At 49.6% G+C, this 25,860-nt stretch overlaps 1 protein-coding gene and 1 long non-coding RNA gene across 6 annotated transcripts in view; one reads left to right on the forward strand and one right to left on the reverse strand.

Moving 5' to 3' along the window:
* The window catches only part of PDPR (pyruvate dehydrogenase phosphatase regulatory subunit), a 46,400-nt gene extending 27,451 nt beyond the window's left edge, over window positions 1–18,949 (reverse strand). Inside the window, exons 1-7 of one of the 5 annotated variants that reach the window (XM_025268392.3) lie at window positions 18,812–18,949; window positions 7,127–7,414; window positions 5,921–6,054; window positions 2,275–2,356; window positions 2,020–2,183; window positions 1,112–1,233; window positions 294–411 (exon numbers count right to left, since the gene is read on the reverse strand). In XM_025268392.3, the coding sequence (XP_025124177.2) occupies window positions 294–411; window positions 1,112–1,233; window positions 2,020–2,183; window positions 2,275–2,356; window positions 5,921–6,054; window positions 7,127–7,350 (844 nt within the window). In that variant the 5' untranslated portion in view covers window positions 7,351–7,414; window positions 18,812–18,949. The other 4 variants (XM_025268393.3, XM_045163455.1, XM_025268396.3 and 1 more) reach the window with 4 other exon arrangements.
* A 153-nt stretch (window positions 18,950–19,102) lies between these two features.
* Window positions 19,103–23,978, forward strand: LOC112580185. Its single transcript, XR_003104433.3, has 2 exons — window positions 19,103–21,035; window positions 22,592–23,978. It is a non-coding gene; the product is annotated as an uncharacterized LOC112580185 (long non-coding RNA).
* Window positions 23,979–25,860: the final 1,882 nt, after the last annotated feature.

The following is a 25,860-nucleotide window of genomic DNA, read 5'->3' on the forward strand; positions in this document are numbered from 1 at the left end:
GGGTAGCATTATGTCAACTCTAGGTTACACTCCAAACATGCACAATTCAGACTTCTGCCTGGGACTACAGTTAGCTTGCAAACAAAGAAACAAATGGTACACCCACTTTGGCCATCCTTTCATAAAGAGACATTCAAGTCAAGTTAGAACGGGGTCCACCGCCCTGTAACATGCTCCAGAAATGAAACGAAAGGACTCTTCTGGGCGCAGTCTGTCCTCAGCAGAAAGCCTTCTTGACAGAGGACGGAACAGGGGCAAGGAGACAAGAGTGAACACAAAGTGCAAGTCCTCACTTGGTGTGCTGCTCGGCAGCGGGGTCTCCCAGGGGCGAGTCAGAAGGTAGAAGTGTTCGCAGGCATGTAACGGGATGCTAACCGGCTCCTCGCTGCACAGACCCAGCTCGTATGCCCACTACAGACGCACAGAGGGATGGGTGGGTGGAGAGGAACAGAAAGACGCGTGAGCAAGGGCAGCCTCTTGAGACGAGTGTCATTTCGAGCGGGTCCTGGGCGCTCCCGCTTCCACATCAGCTGTGGGAAGCTGACTCCGGGTGAGCCACGGAATCTGCTTTCTGAGCAGAGAAGACAGAGCCACCAGCTCGGAAGAGGAGCCCGTGGGGAGACAGGCCCTGCGAACCCCAAACACCAACCACGAAGACCTCCACGTGGTGGCAAGTACTCCCAGCTGCCCCTAAGACCGTGGAGGGGGGGCAAGGGACAGTCTGCCTTCAGAGCTGCAGGGTTTAGGGTCCTGACACAGAACCCACGCTCCCGACACAGGGGCACCCCAACGCTCGTCTGCTGGGTGGCGGGATGACACGAGCCACCACACAGCCCGGAGCAGGGACCGAGCGCTGTCTGCACTGACTCTCCAGGCCTCCCTGAGCAGGGCTGCCCCTTGGCCGGGGAGGAGGGGGATGGCGTCCGGCTTCCACGAAAGGGGCGAGGGCAGGCTTCCCATTTGGAGGCGGGGATTCTGAGTTTTCCCGGCCACAGAAGAAACAGTGTGCCCCACTTGGTCCATCAGAAAACTAGCCTTACCTCTGTGCCCCAAAATCCTGGAGACAAAGTTAAATAAGAAAGTCAGTGACCCAGTCTTGTCACTAACCTACCTGACCAGCACAGTTGACAAAGTACTGGCACTGGATCTGTCCTTTATCTGTCTCCACGCCCATGACTTGACCTTTTTTGACCATAACATGAAGAATACTTGTCCGGTCATAGATCTGAACACCTGTCCCAAGGTAAACACAGAGTTGGGGAGTTGTCATCTGCTGTCTCAGAGTCAGGCATTTGCAGCAGCTTCTCAACAAACACTGAAAAGGCCAGGTCCATGCTTTAACTTTGGAATCCAAAACACTCCTGGAACCACATCCTGAGATGGCAGAAATGGGCCTTTCCCAAGACTGAAAAGACCAGGCCAACTGAAAAAACCAACTGAAGTGCATAATGAAATTTCAGGGATCATGGGACTTCCCTGGCGGTCCGGTGGTTCCAGTCCATGCTTCTACTGCACGGGGCCGGGGTTCCATCCCTGGCTGGGAATTGAAGGCCCACAAGGGGCACGGCACAGCCAAACAAAAATCCAGGGATCATAAAAGGGGCAGGAGAGAAACAGTGCCACAGGGCCTCCTCAATCCTGATCGACCCACACCACGAAGCAGTTCATCCAGAGCGGACACCACGGCAGATTAGCCTTCCCCTCCTTCACTCCAACCGCGGGACACGACCGCAGCTGCGCATTAAATCCCCAAGGCATGTGCCAGCCTTGGAGCATCTCAAGTCCTGTGCAGGGAAAAAGGCCCTTACACCTAAAATGCTCTTAGCAGGACCGAAGGCAGTGCCTAGGATACTTAACAAGAAACGCGTGGCCCTGAGGGAAACCGTGCTGACAGGTACTGCGCTGAGACAAAAACTCAGAGTCGCGAGCCCGAGTTCCACGCAGAGGCTGGCTGGCGCCCCTGCCGCCGCTGAGCCGCTCTCCTGAGGCCACCCCTTTCCTCACCCCGCGCCCACTCACCGCTCTGGGAGGCGGCACTGGCCAGGGCGAGCGCCACGTCGGCGGAGGACACCACTGCGTCCTCGGGGACGTGCATGGCCCCCACCAGGTCGTGCACGTTGAGCAGAGGGTGCAGCTCGGCCACTTTCTTGGGGGAGACGATCTCGCAGGGGATGCCTATGACACTGGCACAGAACACAGGGGCACAATGACCTTCCCCGGCCTCCGCAGAGGTCAGCTGGCAGGAAGTCGCGACGGGCTCAGCCTCATACGTACTTCAGCCTCGAGTTGATGCGCTTCAGGGAGATGAGCCGGTCCTGAGTTTGGGCCAGAAAGATGGAGCCCGTCCTAGTGTAACCTGGAAGGAGAAGCAGCCCAAACTCAGACAGACCGGGCCACCTGCGGGGGCTCAGTGGGAGCCCGCCAGACTCAGGCGGCCCCGCGGCGAGTCCTGGACTGCCACCACCCAGACGGGCTCAGCTCGCAGCTCTGCGGGGGAAGGGACTGCGACCCCTCCCTCCTTCACCACTTTGGGTAACCAGGCCCTCTCTCCTCGGTCCTTGGCGGGGACTAACCGTGGTGATGGCCGCCCTCAGTGCAGCCGCAGGCCTGTGACCTGCGCTCAGCCGGTCTGGCCTCCTGGAACACGGGCTTGAGCCAGGAGAGAAGGCGGAGGTCCCTCCTCTCATCTCAGGAGCAGCAGCGTCCCGGCCAGCCCACCCCGCTTCCAGCTGAGGGCCTGAGTCCTCACCACCCGGCTCCACTCTGCCTCCAGCTGCAGCCGCCTCCCACTCCACAGGCCCCAGTGGCCTTCCAGAAGCTCCTTGTTGCCCAGCTTAGCCCCGGGAATTCCTGCTGTTTGCAGTCAACGTACTGGATGTGACCACTACGACCCCTGAGTCAATGACAATCCTCAGAGTGCAATGTCCTATCAGTTTTCCTGAAGAAAAGCTTGAATCAGTCAGGTGTCTTTTTAAAACGGAAATACAGTCATGATCATTTCAGAGCCTGGTTTTTGTAAGTATTAGACATATCCTCATTATATCTATTCCTTTGCTCTGTCCTAGGATACACAGAAAACAACAATGTTCATAACCCTGTGAACAATACCTTGCTAAGTACAGGTCAATGTTTGGTCACAGTTCCGTTCGTCTTCCACTGAAGGTAGAGTTAAACACTATGGTCAGAAGTCTCCGAGTTTGTTCTTTTTTCCCCCATAATAAAGCTGTTATTCATCTGAAATGCAACTATGTTATTTCTGCTAGTATTCCACTGTTGGTTCCCTCCCATTCTGATAGGTTTTTTTTTTATATTTGAGTATGGAGAATGTCCAAATCATTCTAAAAGTCAAAACTATACATTGTCTAGCCAGAAATATCAACTACCCCCCACTTGCCTACCATGCACCGTGTCCCCACTTACTCTGGGGTGACCACCCTCAGCTGTTGTTGTTTAGGTGCTATGCCATGTCTGACTCTTCTGCGACTCCATGGACTACAGCCCTCCAGGATCTCCTCTGTCCATGGGATTTCCCAGGCAAGAATACTGGAGTGGGTTGCCACTTCCTTCTCCAAGGGATCTTCCTGACCCAGGGATCGAACTCTGGTGTCCTGCACTGGCCGGCAGATTCTTTACCGCAGAACCTCCAGGGAAGCCCAGCCAACCTCAATACTTTCTATATTTATTTGCAAAATAATGTATATTTTATTATTGCTTCTTAGTTCTTACACAAAAGCAGTACATTTTATATAGCTTTTAGCATCTTGGTTTTCTCATGTAACAATGTATCCCAGAGATCATTTCACAGCAGTTCATAGACATCTTCCTCCTCCTTTTTACATTTATATTATTATGTTATTTATATTTTATATATATATATATTATTTATATTATTAATATTTCTGTGTGTGGACTTCATTAATTTTATGCATGCATATTTTTGTGGAAGATATTAAGTGGAAAAAACAAGGTACAGATATGCTTAATACAATCTCATTTTGGTTAAAATAAAGAACACATGAACAAACCACAGAGTGGTAACCTTTTGGTGGGTATTCAGTGGGGAGGTTGACTTTTTCTTTTTATATTTCTGTATTATTCACATTTATCATAATAATTTATTACATATATTTAAAACTTTCTAAAAGTTCCTTATAACCCACAAAATATTTTTAAAAATTAATTGGTCATCAACTTGGTAAAGTGGCTTAATCTACCTGCATCTAGGTTTTTTAACTGTAAAAGAATGACCTATCCTTATTATAAGGTCAAATAATACATGAAATACTTTCAGAAGACTATTAAAACTTTTAGATTATCACATTCAGTCACCTGACAAAAATTTTATCAGGTACAAAAGAAGCACGGTAGAAACTAATTTTGTATAATGAGGACTCTTGAAGTGACCCAGTAACTCTGAGTTGAACGCAGTTAACAGATGTGAGTGAACTATTTTCAGAAGATTAGCTTATTATATGGTACCATTAAATCTAGGTTTTGGGACTTCCCTAGTGGTCCAATGGTTGTTAAATCTCTGCATTTCCACTGCAGGGTGGCAGGGGAAAGTCTGACCCCTGGTTGGAAAACTAAGATCCTGCATGCTCCTAGGCAAAAAACAAACAAAAAAAAACCAAAACAAACTAGGCTGTACAGATGTCATTTATTTAATGTCTCAAGCAGTCCCCTGAACGACCGCGGTCATGGGAGTGCACACCCGTCCATCCTGAGGACAGCAGACTCCTCCTCAGGGAGGCCCCCGCGTCGTGTTTCACTGCGGCCTGGTGGGTGGCACTGGGGCGACACACTGGGGGTGCCCTTGCTCTCGGCTGCCTGCCTTCCTCACTGCCCCACAGGCACCACGGAGATCAGGCCCAAAGGCGGTTCCCGACGGTGACCCAGAACAAAGGTAGACTCAGTGATCTTCCAGAAAAGAAGCCTGCAGCCCCATCCCTCTGGACTCTAACAGCGGAGGAGTGCCAGGCGCAGCAAAGCACGAGTCACTGAACCAAGGGACCAGGAGTCAGCAGTGCCCGCTCCGGGCCTGTTGTGGACCCTCTTCTGACCCAAACCCTGGTTAATGCCTGATTCAAGTCATTAAATTAAATCCATCTGAAAAAGACTGAAATACAGTTAGGTCCGTGTCTACCATGTTTAAGTTACTAGAAACTCAGTCTTAAGTTACAATTTACAAATAAGGTTATGCTTCAGTTGGCAAAAATAAAAGCTACCATCCTTTGTCAGCATTAATCTTGATGTATCTGTGATGTGAATGGCACGCAGGCCTCGTCCTGTCGTCAGCACTGGGCCTCACCATCCCCTAACAGTACTGTGGTCACCAAACTGCTTCATCAGCTATGAAACTAGCTTTGACTCTGGGCTTCTCGCTAACACATCACCTTACAACAAAGTACTGCCTTGCTGCCATATGGATCATGGTCTTAGATTCATTTTCCTGCTCTTGGGACTCCTACTTACTCCAATAAGTGGCTTATAGTCTGTGTCCTTACTCCCCTAATTACACAGGTAAGGAGAAACACATGTATGTGCTTTATAGTTAGAAATACCATTAAGTATCAATATTTGGGTGGGTCAAGCTATGATTTAACCACCAAATACCTGAAGTTGAGGCGCCAAGTGTTGCCACTTATTATACTTTGAGGAGTGGAATATATAGGAAATGGCCCAGGAAGATTTTCACTTCGTAAGAATAACAGAATCTGAAAAGGAGCTAGGGTACTGATTGAAGACCCTCAATCTACAGATAAGGAACGTGAAGACAGTGCAAGAAGCTAAGAGACTCGCCCAAGGTCAGAGCCGGACAAGTGGCAGAGCCCGGGCTGAAACTCAAGTCTGAACTACCAGACCAACAGGCCACCTTGGTGCAGCACCAGAGTACTGAGTACGGGCCTAGACTACCTCTTACCTGTCTGGATCCCCGTTTCTTGCTCTAACTGATGGTAGAGTTTGTTTGAATAATCTGCCATCTTTTGCTCTATGGCCAAGTGCCTGGCGGTGCTTAGGATGCCAGCACAGAACCTCGTGGAGCCAGCAGCCAGCCTGCAGGACAGATGGTCAGGGAGATGCACACGTCAGTGGATACAGCAAGTTCAAGGTTCCTCATTACACCACTGCTGCGACAGCCAAAGATGCAGTCAACCTCACTGTCTATCAACATAAGAATGATTTAAAATTCTGGAATTTCACCTATACACCATTAAAAAAAAAAAAAAAAAAAGACCACTTTCACAGGCCAATCCTAATGGAGCAACTCTAATGAAAAGAGCCAGGTGAGGACAACTATTCAGGGTACGCTGTCACTTGTATGAAACACATAAATGAATCTCCAGATACCTGCATACACACCTACCCACACTTATTTGATTATATATGGAGAGGATTATCTGGAATGGTACCTAAAGAACTTAACTCACTTCCAGTGAGGGAAGCTTGTCGTTAGGGGTTGAGGAGCTGAAGGAGCTTTCCCCGATGTGCTCTTTTACACATTTTCAATTCTGAACTACGTCAATCTGCCACCTATTCAGAATTTAGAATGAAGTCCAATTTGTGGCAGGGAACAAAAGCCTGGCACAGAAAAAGGACACGAGGGGAAATAAAGCATCAACTTTAGTTTAAACGAATGTATCAATCCTGGCTCATGAACTGAAACATTAATCCTTACAGAAGATGCTGGTAACAGACTAAGGTGGATGTGGGGTAACTCTGCACGATCACTGCAACTGTTCTGTAATCTAAAGTAATTTAGATCATTTCTAAAATAATCAAAGAAAAGGAACAGAAATAAGACAGAATATAGCCAATTTCATCTCAGCTCACAGGAGAAGCACCCGAGTCACAGTATTTATTGCTGAATTAATACAACAAAGAGAGCAAGATGTACTTTAAACCAGAAATAAATACATTCTTTATCTACTTGTTACATCGTAAACTATGAAAACCAGAAAACAGGACTATTAGGCATGGCAAAACGAAGTCCTGAAGATTTCATTTTTGTAATTTATTCATCTATTTAGTGACACTTAGGTTAGCTATTGGTGGGTGAGCTGAGATGACAGAGATGAGGGAAGCCCAGAGCAGCAGAGCCCCAAGCCACGGCCAGCTGGAGTCCTACCTGCCCTGCTCCAGAAGGACGACATCCTTCCACCCCATCTTGGAGAGGTGATAGGCCACGGATGTGCCCATGATTCCACCGCCGCAGACGACCACCTGCACCTGGGCGGGCAGGGCCACGGGCGGCGCCGCGGCCGCTGACGCGCTGCCTCTGGCTGGGGAGCCCTCCCGCCATCCTCGGCAGCTTCCCGGTCCTCGGACCACCGCCAGCAACCGGGGCAGCATCACGTCTGTCAGCGACGGGGGCCGTGCTCTCACTCAGCCACGCAGCAGATCCCAGGAATTCACACTAGACAGAGGAAACCAAGCGCGTCATTCTGCTGCACTCAGAGCACAGGATTAACGAGAAAAGGCTGAAACCCAGAACGCTAACTGTTCACTCAGCAAACGTTTCAGGACTTACTGAGTTCCAGACACGCTGCCAGGTGTAACAGCGGGGAAGACAAACGAGGAGGTCCTGCCTTTACACAACTTACATCTGAGACAGACAGACAAGCAGCCAATACACGAACAAAAGAAGCAACAGACTAACAGGACAGGGTCGCTGGGGGCAGCCTCAAAATACGGTGGTCAGAGGGGAGACATTAGAAAAGACCTGGATGACAAAGAACCAGCTACGTGAGGCCGGAAAGAAGCAGTGAGTGCAAAGGCCTGGAGAGACGGGGCTTGAGGAGTCAGCACAGAAGAGGGGACAGTGTGTGCACAGCACGTGAGGGGGGGCCCACCTGAGGCTGCACTGGAGCAGCAGAGACCAACCACGTGGGGGCTCCAGGATCCCCAAGAGAGGCCGCGCTGGAGAGGCAGAGACCAACCACACTGGGGCTCCAGGATCCCCAAGAGAGGCCGCGCTGGAGGGGCACGGACCAACCACACAGGGGCTCCAGGATCCCCAAGAGAGGCCGTGCTGGAGGGGCAGAGACCAACCACACGGGGGCTCCAGGATCCCCAAGAGAGGCCACGCTGGAAGGTCAGAGACCAACCACACGGGGGCTCCAGGATCCCCAAGAGAGGCCACACTGGAGGGGCACAGACCAACCACACGGGGGCTCCAGGATCCCCAAGAGAGGCTACGCTGGAGGGGCACAGACCCACCACACGGGGGCTCCAGGATCCCCACGAGAGGCCACGCTGGAGGGGCAGGGACCAACCACACGGGGGCTCCAGGATCCCCACGAGAGGCCACGCTGGAGGGGCAGGGACCAACCACATGGGGGCTCCAGGATCCCCACGAGAGGCCATGGGGAGGGGCAGGGACCAACCACACGGGGGCTCCAGGATCCCCACGAGAGGCTGCAATGGAGGGGCAGAGACCAACTATGCAGGGGCTCCAGGATCCCCGCGAGCAGCGGGGCTTACTCTAAGTGCAAAGGAAAACACTAAAGCAGGGGGATGACACGGTCTGCTCTGTTTCTCCAGGGTGAGGCTGGCTCCACGGAAGGCTCCCAGGAGGACAGGGAAAGCAGAGGTGAGCCAGGAAACTGTTGCACTTCTCATTGAAACACCAGGCTGGCTCAGATGAGGATGGGGCAGCGGAGTCAGAGAAATGACTGGATTGCTTGGGAAACAGAGATGACAGAACTTATCTGCCAACAACTGATGCTAAAATGTGAAAAACGGAGAAATAAGGAGGAGGGCCAAGTCTGAGGGTTAAACAACCATGTTTAACCTGAGATGGATCAGACATGGCAGAGGCTGTGAGGGTGTCTGTGAGCACAGTGGAAGGTTCCAGAGTCAACAGCCAGAGACCCAGCAGGCAGCGCCGGGAAACATGGAGCAGCTGGTGCCCAAGCCTGAGACTGCCATCTCTGAGGTGCCCAAAGCAGAAGCAGGAACCGGACCCCTTGCACAGCAGCACCGAGCGGGTGGGCGGCCTGCTCTCCTCCGCAGGGCCACAAGGGCACCTGCTGCTGGTTTTCGCGCTCATGTCTCAGCACGACTCCCAAGAAAGCCGCGACTGAACTTCTATTGATTAACGAGTCCCAGAACCCACTTTGACACTGAGGGACCTGGCTGGGAGGCTGCCACGTCCGTGAACCCTAGGCAGAGGCAGGAACTGCCCAAGGAGACTCTGCTCCTCGGTCCAGTACCACAGGCTGCATACGACCAAGGCAGGGTTTTAACAGAATTGATGTGACAGCAAACCAGAGAACGCGTCAAGCGTCAGGAACCTGCAGACAGAGCTGCCAGCAGACCACAGAGTCGCGGACACACAGGAAGAGGCGGCCTTAGGAGCAGAGGGGGCGCCAAGCAGACGTCAGGGCGGCCCACGGCGAGCAAGCTCCCACCTCCTCCACGACAGCCCGCGAACCCATGAACCGCCAGCAGCCTGAACCGTCCAAGGCTGAGGTATCGTCCGTCAGGGGACTCTCGCATCTGTGACCGAGGCAGGCCCAGACCGTGTCCCAGGGACCAACCATCCTGGCCACCTTGTGTCCCATCGTGCCTCAGGTCCCTGTCAGACTCTGCCTCAAGATGGAAAGTTGTCCACACAGTTAGTCCTGGTGTAAGCCCATCGCCACAGGGCCCATCGTCTCCCCAGTTCCAATCCTTCATTTCTCTCCCTTAAAACCTCACCATTTCTCCACAGACAGACAGATGGCCAAAATACACAAGAAAAGATGCTCAACATCACTAATTACTAGAGAAATTAAAATCAAAACTATAGTGAGGTATCACCTCTCACTGGTCAGAAGGGCCATCATCAAAAAACCTACAGACACCAAATGCTGGAGAGGGTGTGGAGAAAAAGGGAACCCTCTTACACTGTTGGTGGGAATGCAAACTGGCACAACCACTATGGAGAACAATATGGAGGTACCTTAAAAAAACTAAATATAGAATTACCGTATGATCCAGCAATCCCACTACTGGACATACACCCAGAGAAAACTATAATTCACTAAGATACACGCCCTCCAATGGTCCCTGGAGCACTATCTACCACAGCCAAGTCATGGAAGTGAGCTAAATGTCCACTGACAGAGGAAAGGATGAAGACGGTGCAGTACATACACTACATATACAAGGTGCGTGTACAACAGTACGTGTAACAGTGGAATACTGCTCAGCCATTAAATGGAACACAACAACGCCATGTGCAGCAGCATGGACGGACCTCGAGATTATCACACCAAGCGGAGTCAGTCCCACAGAGAAAGACAAATACCACGTGATATCACTTTCATGCGGAATTTAATTTTAAAAATGACACAGGGCTTCCCTGGAGGCTCAGTGGTAAAGATTCTTCCAACTAATACAGGAGACAAGGGTTCAATCCCAGATCCAGGAAGATCCCTGATGCCTCAGAGCAACTAAGCCCAGGCACCACACCTACTGGGCTTGGGTGCGAGAGCCCAGGAGTCGCAACTCCTGAGCCTACACGCCCAAAGTACTGAACCCAAGCGCCCTAGAACACGAGCTCCGTACACTGAAGCGCGCATCCTGAGCACCCCACCTAGAGAGCAGCCCCTGCTCACCGCAACCAGAGCAAAGTCTACACAGCAGTGAAGACCCAGCACAGCCAAAATAAACACAACTAATAAAAAAGAAAATGAAAACCACACAAGTGAACTTTTTACAAAACACAGACTCACAGATCTAGAAATCAAATTTATGGTTACTAAAGGGGGAATGTGGGGTGGAGGGATAAATTAGGAGACTGGGATTAACAAACACACACTATTACATAAAGCTAATGAGGACTAAGCATATAGCACAGGAAACTCTACTCGATATTCTGTATAACTTATTTGGGAAAAGAATCTGAAAAGGAATGGAGATTTATATACCAGATCCACTTTCTGTACACCTGAAACCAACATAGCATTGTAATTTAACTATACTCCAATAAAAAGAAAATTAAAAAAATTTTAATGACTTACAAAATAAAGTAACCAGGGCTTCCCTAGCGGTCTAGTGGTTAAGAATCTGCCTGCCAAAACTAATAAAATAAAAAATGGGAAAAAAAAAAAAAAAAAGAATCTGCCTGCCAATGCAGGGGTCACAGGTTGGATCCTGCTCCAGAAAGATTTCACATGCTGCAGAGCAACTAAGCCCGTGTGCCACAGCTACTGAGCCCAAGCTCTAAGCCCACAAGCCATGAGTACTGAGCCCGTGTGCCCAGAGCCTGTACTCCTCAACAAGAGAAGCCACAGCAGTGAGAAGCTCACGCACCGAAACCAAGAGAGCCTCTGCCAGCTACAGCTAGAGAAAGCCCGCCCAATGCAATGAAGACCCAGTGCAGTCAAAAGTAAACAAATAAAAATTACAAAAAAAACACAAACCCTGAAAAGACAGGTTCTCTGAAGACCAACTAATGCCAATATGGAGAGGCACCTATAAAGTAATCTGAACCACGCCCACTGCTGTCAAAAAGTAAGGGATATCTTAGCTGGGTACATTTGTCCAGACTAAAGCTTTTACCTCCAGAAACCCCACAGGTCACAACAGAACAACCGCCTGTAAAGCCAGTGGAAGAGCTGAGATACCTTTTCAAGACAGGCAGCATCGGGACTTCCCTGCTGGCCCAGTGGTTAAGAATCCACCTTGCAAAAAAAAAAAAAAAATTCACCTTGCAATGCAGGAGGCGTGGTTTGATCCATGACTGGGGAACTAAGATCCCATATGACAGTGAAGACCTGAAGATCCCCTATGCTGCAGCTGAGAGTGCAACACACTCACATAAATAAATGATGGAGGGGACACAGTTATACCTATGGCTGAATCATGCTGATGTTCGGCAGAAACCAATACAATACTGTAAAGCCGATTATTCCTCAATTAACAATAAGTAAATTATATATTAAAAAAAAGACAGCATCGACAGACAAGTTAAATGATGCAGTGGGTTAGATTGTTAATAGCCATTCTCGCTACTACACTCAGCAGGATCTTACATGAACATCTTGTTCAAAATGTTGTCGAGCTTTACCCACTTCATTATCAATGTAACGGTCTGCTGTTCCCTTATTGTTTTAAGTTATAACAACAGTTATGTACTTCAAGGATGTGTCTACTTAACAACTGTGAGATGGACATTCAGATCTGCATCCTTTCCTCTGCAGACACCCAAACCATCATATGTTACAGAACTCTGGCCAGGCTCTGTGCTTTTCCAGCCAGGCTACAGACTATAAATGCACTGATAAAGTTCACTTTAAAGGAACACATAGTGTAGGGACTACAAGGTGAGTGGGATTTTCATCTGTAACAGGACCACTCTGGCTCACATTGTACCCAGAGAGCACTAGGAATGATCTCAGTGGGGGCAGGGCTGGCCATCAGATCCGCAGTTTCACGGGGAGGTTTTACCTGTCATGAAGCAACACTGAGAAATCTCATCAGTTTGCTTGTATGATGGCACAGATTGGATAAGTCCTCTCATTTCTTTGGCTAATGTAGTTCTTGACAACAGTCTAGCTCTCGATCACCTGCTGGCAGAACGAGGTGGAATTTGCGAGATAACTAATACTTCTGGCTGCACTTGAGTGAATGTAATAGCACGAGTGAAGTTCAGTTCAGTTAAGTTCAGTCGCTCAGTCGTGTCTGACTCTTTGCAACCCCATGAATCGCAGCACACCAGGCTTCCCTGTTCATCCCTAACTCCCAGAGTCCACCCAAACCCATGTCCATTGAGTCAGTGATGCCATCCAACCATCTCATCCTCTGTCGTCCCCTTCTCCCACCTTCAATCTTTCCCAACATCAGGGTCTTTTCAAATGAGTCAGCTCTTTGCATCAGGTGGTCAAAGTATTGGAGCTTCAGCTTCAACATCAGTCCTTCCAAAGAACACCCAGGACTGGTCTCCTTTAGGATGGACTGGTTGGATCTCCTTGCAGTCCAAGGGACTCTCAAGAGTCTTCTCCAACACCACAGTTCAAAAGCATCAATTCTTCGGAGCTCAGCTTTCTTTATAGTCCAACTCTCACATCCATACATGACTACTGGAAAATCCATAGCCTTGACTAGATGGACCTCTGTTGGCCAAGTAATGTCTCTGCTTTATAATATGCTGTCTAGGTTGGTCATAACTTTCTTTCCAAGGAGTAAGCGTCTTTTAATTTCATGGCTGCAATCACCATCTGCAGTGATTTTGGAGCCCAAAAAATAAAGTCTGTCACTATTTCCATTGTTTCCCCATCTATTTGCCATGAAGTGATGGCACCAGATGCCATGATCTTAGTTTTCTGAATGTTGAGCTTTAAGCCAATTTTTTCATTCTCCTCTTTCACTTTCATCAACAGGTTCTTTAGTTCTTCTTTACTTTCTGCCATAAGGGTGGTATCATCCTCATATCTGAGGTTATTGATATTTCTCCTGGCAATCTTGATTCCAACTTGTGCTTCTTCCAGCCCAACGTTTCTCATGATGTACTCTGCATATAAGTTAAATAAGCAGGGTGACAATACACAGCCTTGACGAACTCCTTTTCCTATTTGGAACCAGTTTGTTGTTCCATGTCCAGTTCTAACTGTTGCTTCCTGACCTGCATACAGATTTCTCAAGAGGTAGGTCAGGTGGTCTGGTATTCCCATCTCCTTTAGAATTTTCCACAGTTTATTGTGATCCACACAGTCAAAGGCTTTGGCATAATCAATAAAACAGATGTTTTTCTGGAACTCTTTTGCTTTTTCAATGATCCAACGGATGTTGGCAATTTGATCTCTGGTTCCTCTCTCTGCCTTTTCTAAAAGCAGCTTGAACATCTGGAAGTTCACGGTTCATATACTGTTGAAGACTAGCTTGGAGAATTTTGAGCATTACTTTGTTAGCGTGTGAGATGAGTGCAATTGTGCAGTAGTTTGAGCATTGTTTGGCATTGCCTTTCTTTGGGATTGAAGGCGAGAGGAGAAGGGGAGGACAGAGGATGAGATGGTTGGATGGCAACACCGACTCAATGGACATGAGTTTGAATAAACTCTCGGACTTGGTGATGGACGGGAGGCCTGGTGTGCTGCAGTCCATGGGGTCACAAAGGGTCGGACATGACTGAGCGACTGAACTGAACTTCTTTGGGATTGGAATGAAAACTGACATTTTCTAGTCCTGTGGCCACTGCTGCGTTTTCCAAATTTGCTCGCATATTGAGTGCAGCACTTTCACAGCATCATCTTTCAGGATTTGGAATAGCTCAACTGGAATTCCATCACCTCCACTAGCTTTGTTCATAGTGATCTTTCCTAAGGCCCCCTTGACTTCACATTCCAGGGTGTCTGGCTCTAGGTGAATTATCACATCATTGTGGTTATCTGGGTCGTGAAGATCTTTTTTGTACAGTTCTTCTGTGTATTCTTGCCCCCTCTTCTTAATATCTTCTGCTTCTGTTAGGTCCACACCATTTCTGTCCTTTATCGAGCCCATCTTTGCATGAAGTGTTCCCTTGCTGGTGCTGCTGCTGCTGCTGCTGCTGCTGCTGCTATGGCAGCCCACCAGGCTCCCCCATCCCTGGGATTCTCCAGGCAAGAACACTGGAGTGTGTTGCCATTTCCTTCTCCAATGCATGAAAGTGAAAAGTCAAAGTGAAGTCGCTCAGTCGTGTCCGACTCTTCGCGACCCCATGGACTGCAGCCCACCAGGCTCCTCTGTCCATGGGATTTTCCAGGCAAGAGTACTGGAGTGGGGTGCCATCACCTTCTCCGAGTGTTCCCTTGGTATCTCTAATTTTCTTGAAGAGACCTCTACTCTTTCCTATTCTACTGTTTTCCTGTATTCCTTTGCATTGTGTGCACCAGGACCCAGGAGAAAGGAGCAGTGACCCTCACAAGAGACTGACCCAGACTTGCCTGTGAGTGTCCAGGAGTCTCCAGCGGAGGCGTGGGATGGTGTTGGCCTGCTGCAGGGGTGGGGGCACTGAGTGCAGCAGTACATGTGTGGGGATCTTGCTCCTCTCCTAACCTCTGACCTCACATCCTCTGTCTCACCTTGTTCCCTGAGACCCCTCCCTGAAACCTCTTTGCATCTGCAACCATCTTCGTCTTTTTTCACAGGGTCAAAGGTAATCCCTCACAGAGGCCTGGCTCCCATTTCCTGCCTCTTTCTTTTGAATTGAGCTCCATTAACTGTTCTCCTCTTTCACATAACTTCACATTTCCCTCCTTCTCATCAGCATTTAAATGTGCTCGAGTACCCCTCACCCTGCCAAGGAGATTTAAGCGGAAAAAGCAAAGCTCCATAAGACTCTTCAATTAGCTATGTTTAATTTCTAAAATTCTAAATTATAAAACAATGGTCACTGCAAAAACTCAAGAACAGAAGAAAATTAAGATTTCCCTCCACTCAAAGTTCACATTATCAGTGTTAATGATATTTCCCCAGCATTATTTTTGCAGCAATGAGCTGCCCTGATGTCTACTTATTTGCCATCACCTGTGTCTTAAGTCTTTCTTTTATGACCTTGGTGATGGCATGGTTGGTCAAGGAATTTTTTAAACAAAATTTCTTAACATGTACACAATAAGTAAAGTACATAGGCATTGCTCAGATTTTTGTTTCTCACTCCACCCCCCAACCTACTCTCTCCTAAACCAAATTGGTCGGGCTTCTTCCCCACTAGACCACTGCACCACTCTCACCAGGAACACAAAGGCTACTGCTTCCCAGGGCAGGCCTGGGCGCCACCCCACCGGCCCACTGAAGGCTCCCTCCTGCTCACACGCTTCCCTTGTTTGCTGGGCAGCCTCCTCCCTTATCACATCCCGCCAGCCTCTCCTCTGCCCTGCCCTCTGTGTGGATGTCCCTCGGGGCTCCCTGAGGCCAGCTGCTCTCCCCATCCACCCCTGTCTACACTGACACCCTTTCCTACCATGACTGACGGCCTAACCCATCCCTGAGCTCAGACCTGCAGGTCCAGCTGAAGAAGGGCCACCTCCACTTGGACTCCCACTGGTCAGACTGAGCACATCTCAAAGGTAAAGCCATCTTCCTCAATCTCCAACTCTGCTCCACTTCCTCTGTCCCCCGGGGGGCCCCACTCAGAAGAGTCCCGGGTGTCATCCCACATGCCTCCCCTTCTCTCACCTCCTCTCTCCAGGCAATCATCCAGGCTTAACCGACAAGCCTACAGCCTACACTTCCCTCCAACGGACCCACTTCTCTCTATCTGCACTGCCCTGTCCTGAGCACAGACCACCAACCTCTCTCTCAGTTCACTGCGGAAGGTTCCCCACGGTTCTCTGGACGCCCCCCAGGCTTCACACAGGGGCCTGAGCAAACCTCTAAAATGAAGACCCTATTTCATGCCCCTGCTTGCACCCTGCAATGACTATCTGGTGCCCTCAAAGTCACATTCCTTAAGAGCAAGTGCAAGACCCTTCCGTGTCTGCTCACTTATCTCTGCTCTCATTTCTCTTCTCTCACCTCTCACACTCATCAAACCTAAACTGCTGTAATTCTACACACATGCCAGCATGAACTTTCTCTTCCACCTCCAGGATCTGTGCAAACTCTACCTTCTAACTGGCAGTTCCTGCCACCCCTCCTCCGCCAAATAAAGATAATCTCCTCAGCTCTGAGCCTGGATGATATCTTATTTGTCCCCACCCTCCCCCCAACAGTCAGTTAGGTGACTCCTCTATGTTGCCCTAAACACCCTGCACATTCCCCAGCTCAGAGCCAGCCACACTCTGTAACGGTCTGTTTGCTGATCAGGGAAGCAAAACAGGAACCCATCTGAGAATAAGGATTTTAGAAGCAGATAGATCTGGGTTTGAGAATCTCCCCCACCTCTCATCAACTGTATGACATTGAGCAAGTTATTCAATTTCTGTGCTTCAGGCTGCTTATCCGTAACATGGGCTAGGAGTTCTATTTCACATGGCTGCTGCAAGACCAAAGCAGACAGGGCAGGAAAAACAGGGCAAATAGCACCTCAGAAGCACTTGGAAAGTGGGAGCTTTTAGTTCCATGATAATGGAAGTCTCTGAGAGCAGGGACCAGGTGTGACTCAATCAGCGTTTTTCTCAGCATTCACTGTAGGCACCTTGGAAATACTACTTGAATGAGATAAAATGAATGAGGACAAAGAACAAAGAAGATGGGGGAAAAATTAATCGATGACTTAGATCTCAAGCCTAGGGCCCCAGATGTGAGGAGCTAGCCAAATAACATGAAACAACTTTTTTCCAAAACGGTAATATTCTTATAGGTAATTATTATGTGCCAGACACCGCTTTATATATACTGCTAATTTAATCCTCACACATCCATGAAAAAGATGCTACAATTTCTGTTGTATGCCTGAGGAAATGGCAGCACAGAGAACTGAAATGACTGATCCAAGCTCCTACGATACTGATGAGCAGCAGAGCCTGAATTCAAAGCCTGTGAGTTTAGCACCAGAGTCTGCCATTGAATCATTATTCCATGCTACCTTTAAATTAAGATGAGTTAAAAAAGGGTAGCTGTAAAGGAGGCCAGAACGACAAGGGTTAGCAAAGGTGGCATTAGAAACATAATAACATTTCAGTTTCAAAAAGAAATAATACTAAAAGACCAGAGTGATAAGAACCAAGAAAAGGATTTTTGACCTTGTGCTCATCATGACCTTCAAGAGTCAGTGAAGTGGTGAGAACAAATAAAAGGAGGATTTACAGTGGATGCAAAGAATCAAAGTAAGGAAGGCAACAGAGTCTATTCCAGTAGGTTGGCAGCAAAAGTAAATAAAGCCTGAGGGCAAAGGAGATAAAATCAGTAGAGAAGAAATGGAAAATGTCAAAGATGAAGTAAAACATATCTGGTTGAAAACCAATCATGTGTGTAATTTCTGCTAAACAACCTCAAAACTGTCTCTGGTTATGATCAGATGTGCTTTCACAGATAAGAAAAAGACAGCTCCAGCTCCTGTGAGTTGTTCCTCTATATGGTCACAGCATCCTGTACAAATTGGCTGCTGGTCACAAAGGACCCTGGGTGAGAAGCGTCTATTAACGGTGTTCTAAATGGATCAGCACACCATTTCCCACACCTCCCTCAGCATAAAGCCCACCTCCGACAACTATTTTAAAACACGCAGACACACATTCAGAGGCTCCCTCTCTGGAGATTCTGTTCCTGCTGGTCTAGGGTGCTGCATCTTTCAACAAGTGCACCCGGTGATACGAAGTTTGAGAACCTGATCCAAACCCCTAGCCCTAGAAAAGCGCCCCTTGAGCCCGGCTCTCTCCTCGCCCCGCACCCCCACACCACGCTCACAAACGCACAGGGAAAACGGACTTGAAGATGCCTCACTCAAACCTCACGTTAGAAGAGACCTCCCTGCCCCGCCTGGCCGTTTCCAGGTAACCTCGCTGCCGACTCTGCAGCAGCTGACCAGCTGGTCAAGAACAAGCACGTCTCCACGCGGGAAAACGACTCCACCTGCACAGGCGACCCGGGTGGACGAGCCTGACGCGCGGCAGGGGCGGTGCACGGCCGAGGGGCGCCGGGAAAGAGGTCACCCGGCCGCGCTGGGTGCCCGCAGGGCCGGTGCCCCGGCCTCGGCACGGCTCTGCGAGGCGTCACAGCAGCAGAGAGGCTGGGGGAGCGCGGGGACGCGGCTTCCCAGGGCTGGCCAGAGCTGACGGAAGACGAGGGCCGGCCGGAGCTACCGGAGCCAGACCGCGGGAGAAAGCTGGGGGCGCGGGGTCCCGGGCCGCCGAGGCCCGCGCGGTCGGCAGGCCGGAGCGGCGTCCTAACCAGAGCCTCCCTTTACCTCACGGGCGGCCGAAGGCTCCGCGCGCAGCGGCGCCTCGACTGAGGCGGGGCGGCAGGCACGGCAGGACCCAGGGGTCCTGGGGGCCGGAAAGGGGTGTGGGGGCGGGAAGGGGGCGGGGCGGAGGGCGTGAGGTTCCGGGGACGCTGGAGACGCGACCTTCCGCGTTTTACGGTCCCGGGCAAGGGTACGCCGGCGCGTAAGCTCACTCGCGCACGCGCGCCGCGACGCCTGGGCAGAGCTCCGCCCCTGACACGTGGGCTTGTTTGGGTCTCGCGAGGCTCCGCCCCTGGACTGGGGGCACCCGCCTCCGCAACCTCCAAGATGGAGGCGAAGTGGAGGCCCGCCTTTTCCGGGCCTGCCTTTTAGGACTCTGGCCTCGGGCCGTTGATTTTTGCAGATGCTGCCGAGACGGCGGCAGCCCCACTGGAGAGTGAGTGAGTGAGTGAGAGTGAGTGAGTGTGTGTGTGTGTGTGTGTGTGTGTGTGTGTTCTCGCTTCCGTCGGGGCGAGTGCCCAAGTGTGATCCAGTGTGTGTGTGTGTGTGTGTTCTCGCTTCCGTCGGGGCGAGTGCCCAAGTGTGATCCAGTGTGTGTGTGTGTGTGTGTGTGTGTGTGTGTGTTCTCGCTTCCGTCGGGGCGAGTGCCCAAGTGTGATCCAGTGTGTGTGTGTGTGTGTGTGTGTGTGTGTGTGTTCTCGCTTCCGTCGGGGCGAGTGCCCAAGTGTGATCCCCCGTGGTCCGCCACCCAAAGACACTTTAGTCCAGGGCGTAGGCTCTTGGACGGACAGCCGCTTTGCTTTTTGGAAGTCGCCCGAGTCTTCTTGGGGAATCGCTAGCAGAGCAAATCGGGAATCCGGTCTGCTGGACCGGTCCGACCTCGGAAGCAGGATAAGATCTCAGCTCTGGGCTGGATCTTTCTTTTTGCACCTTCCCTGCTAGTCTGGACCAGAAGAGGAATCATTCACTCCGTCTTCTGAGGAGCTCACCACCGACTCCTTCACCTCGCTTCCTGTCACTTCGTCCTGTTTTCTTTCCTTTATAGAACGTGCCGCTATGATAGATCAGTGTTGAATGTCTTTCCAGTCTAGTTGCAAAATCTACCTTTGCACACGGTACCTAAATTTCATGCATGACTATGTTCTCGGCACTTAGAACTGTGTTTGGCACAAAGTCCAGGAAAAATGTCTGAATAGACAGCGATCTAACGGCACAGGCTCGGCTGTGTTGGGGGCCACACTCGCTAGTTCCCATTCTTTGGATTCAAGCCCATCTCACCACACAAGCCAGTTTTATTTAATGGATGGCTTCCTGTGGCCAGGCATCATGCTGGGTAATGGAGTAAACGTTGCTTATAAAATCACTGTCCTGTTTTCAAAGTAGAGAAGAGAATCTGGGAACCGAGATAAGGAAGACACACAAACGTCTACAGAGGCCCTCTCCATGCAGTGGGCACGTGGCTGGGGGAGAAGCCCCGCTCCTCCCCCTGAGACTACTGGCGCTGTCACCAGACTTGACATCCAGCCTTCAGTGACTCCTCGGTAAGAACCTGGTACTGTGCGTGTCCACCACGTACCTGTGAGCCCATGTCTGCGTGGAAACCAGAGCTCTGCATGCATTCCAGTTCACACCCATGGGGAGGGAGAGAAGCAACCAATGCCTTCAGCACACCAATCTCCACCCATAAATCATGCTGCAGTTTCGCAGTAGAACACCTGCCGTTTCACAGAGTCCCTGTAAGACGGAGTCGTATTACAAGTGGTTCCTGTGCCAGGCATTGTGCCGGTTGAAACTTCATCACAACTGTGTGAGTTGCAGGGATCCCTAACCTCTGGGATCCAAAGCCTGATGATCTGAGGTGGAGCTGATGTAATAACAGAAATAAAAGTGCACAATCAATGTGATGCACTTTAATCATCCAGAAACCATCCCTCCTACCCCAGTTGGTGGAAAAACTGTCTTCCATGGAACTGGCCCCTGGTGCCCAGAAGGTTGGGGATAGCTGAATTCCTGCACCTATGAGGAAAGTGAGGCCTATAAAAGCATATTCTCATGGTGCAGATAATGAAACCAGGCCTCACATGTAATATTTACATCAAGTGGTAAATATTCAAGTCGGTGCCAAGAAATGTGGTAGAGACAGTGGTGGGACATTAGGACCACCTGGGGAATCTAAACCCGTTTCGTCAGAATGAACTGGGATCAACAAGGCTGAAAGACACATCAGGTCAGTTCCTGGAAGTTCCAGGAACTTCCCTTGAAATAGCAGTTGTGTAAAGGTTTGTGGATGATGTAGGGCTTGAGCTGGTTCTTAAAGAAGCTCTGTTCATATAAACCAGCAGTAGGTGGCGCTGTGGCCTAGGAAATGGGGTTTCCTGGGTTTAGACAGCCCCTCTTATGGAGGGCACTACGTGGAGATTAGACAGAAACCCGTCAGACTAATGATATCTCTCTGGAGAGGTGATAACGCAGCATGGTCCTTGGAACACAAGAGCAACTGAGGAGTGGCTTCTTGGGGTGCTGCCTCCCAAAGGGGTGGGACCACCTCTGCTGTTCTTACCAAGAGAGGCTCTGTTGAGTCAGGGACCCTCAGACAGGTGGATCCCAGGCATCATCTGACTTGAGCCCCTCAGAGTCAGAGCTGAGAGGGTGGTTGTGCCGGTTGGTTAAAAGCACAACTTCGGGCTGACCTGGCCTGGGTCTGGATGCCAGCATTCCTTGGCGTATTACCTTGTGAGGTGTTACCTCTCCTGGGCCTCTGTGGGAGTTACCAACAAAGACTATATATAAAGAGAAAGAACCAACAGGATGTGAATGTACATAGAGGGAGAGATTTATGTTGAAGTCACTCACAGGACAGTGGTGCTGGCAGGTCTGGAATGCGCAGGACAGGCAGGCAGGCTGGAGATCCAGGGGCCAGCTGATGTTGGGGGTCTCCAGCTCCCAGGCAGTGTGGAGACCCAATTCCTTCTTCCTCCACAGGAACTCTGTGTTTTCTTTTAAGAGCTTCAACTGAATGGATGAGGCCCACCCAGATACAGAGGGTAATCTGCTTTACTCAAAGTCTAGTGATAAAACAGTTATTCACATCCAGAAAATACCTTTACAACAATATCTAGACTGGTACTTGATCAAACAGCTGGTTACCATCTTCTAGCCAGTTTGACACATAAAATTAATCATCCAGCCTTCAATTACTTGCTTGTAAAGTGGGCAGTGACACTTTTGTTTGCTTTTGCAGACTCAAGCAATGTGTATAGACTACTTGGCCCAAAATTTGTGAAAAATTTTGTGCCACAGATAACTTTTAATATTGTTCTTGCAAAGTGAACCACACCGCCTGGCACCAGGGGCTCCAGGCTGTGGGAAGTGGGGGTGATGAGCCAAACTGAATGACCATGGAGGCTGGTGATGCCAGTCAAAGAGCAGGAACCTGTGCCAGGCCTGTTAGCCTGATACCTGTGGTGGGCGCTGGGGGGGGCGGTCCCTGGGGGCCCTGGGCTGCTTTGAGCTCCTTAGGACTTCTGCATGAACTCCGTGGCTGTGGTGGAAACTCACTCGCTCAGGGGGTGCCCTGGGAATCCAGTGAGCTTGTCTGTGCTCAGTGAGCTGCACGGGTATGGATGACCCGTGGGCAGCTCTACCCTGGCCTCTGCTGATCTTGGCTAACTTGGCTTCTGTGCTTTCCAGCCTTTTCCCTGCATGGCGCTGGGTGTTCACACTTAGCTCCTGTCAGAGGTAGAGGGGACTCTTTCCTTAGCTGTTTCCTGTGTCTCTTCTCAGGAAGAGCTGAGTGACCACACCCAGCCTTTTGAGGAAGACCTGACCCCCCCATAAGGCTCTCCCATCCCTCCCTCCGCCTGCTCACCAGTGCCCAGCAGGTCCTCCAGTGGGCTCTTCATCCTCTGAACCCCAGGACATCTGCCCGCCAGCCCATTTCTACTTAGCGATCTGTTCGTCTGTTAGGAGACTCGTGTGTTCTTTCCTCGAAGATGCAACTAGATCTGAGTGAAACACACTGAATAAAGGAAAGGAAAGCTGAATACTCTCTAGGAAGTAACTGATAAGAGAGGCCCAGCCATTTCAACATCTTGATTGTACAACCAGGAGACGGCACTGATGGAGGCTCTTTGAAGTTCAAACCGACACTGGGGTCCACCTACAAACTGCTATTACAGTTCTCCTTTTTCTCCACAGCAGAGTGAGAGCTACAGAAAACTCTCCACTGTGAGCCGTGAGCAGTCCTCTTCCCAGGTCTTTCTCTGCTGCTTAGGAGCAGCACCCAGAGGGGCCCCTCGCATCAGGCTTCTTCTGGATGCAGATTCCTTTAGTGCTTTTGGGATTTACTACTTTCCCTGACAAGAACAGCGACTGGGGCAGTGACTCCTGTTTGGTAACTGAGCTGCTGTAAGTATGTTTTGAAAAATAGATGCCAAAAACTTGCATGTTAATGTTCCTAGCAGCATTATGAAGAATAGTCAATAGGTTGGAAACAACCCAGATGCCCATCAGCAGATGAAATACAGGATATCCATACAATGGAATACTATCCAACAATAAAAAAGGGACCAAGTGTGGGTTCAAGCTGCAACATGGATGAACTTTGAAGACATTAAGCTAAGTGAAAGAAGCCAGACAAAAAGGCTGCAAATTATATGATTCCATTTGTGGCAAATGACCAGAACAGGCAGATCTATAAAGACAGAAAGTAGATTTACGGCTGCAAGAGACTGGGATGGGACATTGGGGAGAAAGAGGGGTGACTGCTGCTGGATATGGGATTTATTTTGGGGGTGATGAAAATGTTCTCAAAATCGGTTGTGGTGGTGATTACCCAACTCTGTGAATGTGCTAACCACCACTGACTTTTACACCTTGCATGCATGCATGCTCAGTTACTCCAGTCATGTCTAATTCTTTGTGACCTCACGGACTGTAACCTGCCGGGCTCCTCTGTCCATGGAATTTTCCAGGCAAGAATATTGGAGTGGGTTGCCATGCCATCCTCCAGGGGATCTTCCTGACCTAGGGATCAAACCTGCAATCTCCTGTACTGGCAGGTGGATTCTTTACCCAATAATCCACCTGGGAAGCCCAACTTCATACCTTAAAAGAGTGAACTGAAGGGTATGTGAGTTAAATCTCAATGAAGCTGTTTTAAAAAACACTAGAGGCCAGTTTCTGCCCCCGAGAAGCAGGTGGATTGTGTTCTGCGGGCACCAGAAGTGGTTTTCTGTGGGGCAGGTGCCTGAGATGTGCCTGCAGAGCCTACAAAGCACGGCTCTCTGAGAGAGCTGCAAGACTCTCTTACAGGATAACCTTTGGTTCCCTGATTTTGTTTGCCATGCATCTAGTGCTCTGCCCCTCAGTCCACCTTCTCTGGAGGAGTATTTCGGAAGTGCTCAAAGGCAATAATCTTGATTCGTTCATTTGTTGTTTGTCCTCTAACTCCCTGCAGAGGCCCGGTGCTCAGGAAGATCTTTAGGGAGAAAGGCAATCGGGAGGCCAGGAGTGCGTGTGCCCGGCTGACTCGACATGTACCAGTGCCCCTCCCCACCCACGTTCCTCAAGTGCACACCAGTGGGGCCAGGCCCCATGACACTGGCCCTCCCCTGCCCCACAGCTGTGGACTTTTCTAGAGGTTACCTGCTCCCTGGAACATTCGGGCTGAATTTCTGAGGGGTCAGAAGGAGGGACCTGTCGCATAGCCATAGTCAGTAAGCAGCCCTGACAGCAGTCACTGGTTGAGTGTGGAAGGTCTGCATGGTAATCAGTGAGGGCATCGAGAGCTGGGGATCGAGGACTTCCCGAGTGTAGAAGGTCTGCATAGTAATTAGTGAGAGGCATCTAGAACTGGGGATCTGAGGACTTCCCGAGTTTGGAAGGTCTGCATACTCATCAGTGAGGACATCGCGAGAACTGGGGATCTGAGGACTTGCCTTGAAGCAGTTTTGGCAGCAGTTGATAGGAATTATGTGAATAGGAAAGACCCCAAGATCTCTTCAAGAAAATCAGAGATACCAAGGGAACATTTCATGCAAAGATGGGCTCAATAAAGGACAGAAATGGTAGGGACCTAACAGAAGCAGAAGATATTAAGAAGAGGTGGCAAGAATACACAGAAGAACTGTACAAAAAAGATCTTCACAACCCAGATAATCACGATGGTGGGATCACTCACCTAGAGCCAGACATCCTGGAATGTGAAGTCAAATGGGCCTTAGGAAGCATCACTAGGAACAAAGCTAGTGGAGGTGATGGAATTTGAGTTGAGCTATTTCAAATCCTGAAAGATAATGCTGTGAAAGTGCTGCACTCAATATGTCAGCAAATTTGGAAAACTCAGCAGTGGCCACAGGACTGGAAAAGGTCAGTTTTCATTCCAATCCCAAAGAAAAGCAGTGCCAAAGAATGCTCAAACTATCGCACAATTGCACTCATCTCACATGCTAGTAAAGTAATGCTTAAAATTCTCCAAGCCAGGCTTCAGCAATATGTGAACTGTTAACTTCCAGATGTTCAAGCTGGTTTTAGAAAAGGCAGAGGAACCAGAAATCAAATTGCCAACATCCAATGGATCATTGAAAAAGCAAGAGAGTTCCAGAAAAACATCTATTTCTGCTTTATTGACTATGCCAAAGCCTTTGACTGTGTGGATCACAATAAACTGTGGAAAATTCTGAAGGAGATGGGAATCCCAGACCACCTGACCTGCCTCTTGAGAAACCTGTATGCAGGTCAGGAAGCAACAGTTAGAACTCGACATGGAACAACACACTGGTTCCAAATAGGAAAAGGAGTACGTCAAGGCTGCATATTGTCACCCTGCTTATTTAACTTATATGCAGAGTACATCATGAGAAAGCTGGGCTGGAAGAAGCACAAGCTGGAATCAAGATTGCCGGGAGAAATATCAGTAACCTCAGATATGCAGATGACACCACCCTTATGGCAGAAAGTGAAGAGGAACTAAAAAGCCTCTTGATGAAAGTGAAAGAGGAGAGTGAAAAAATTGGCTTAAAGCTCAAAATTCAGAAAACTAAGATCATGGC

The sequence above is a fragment of the Bubalus bubalis genome, chromosome 18 (genome assembly GCF_019923935.1).
Source record: "Bubalus bubalis isolate 160015118507 breed Murrah chromosome 18, NDDB_SH_1, whole genome shotgun sequence".
NCBI lineage: Eukaryota > Metazoa > Chordata > Mammalia > Artiodactyla > Bovidae > Bubalus > Bubalus bubalis.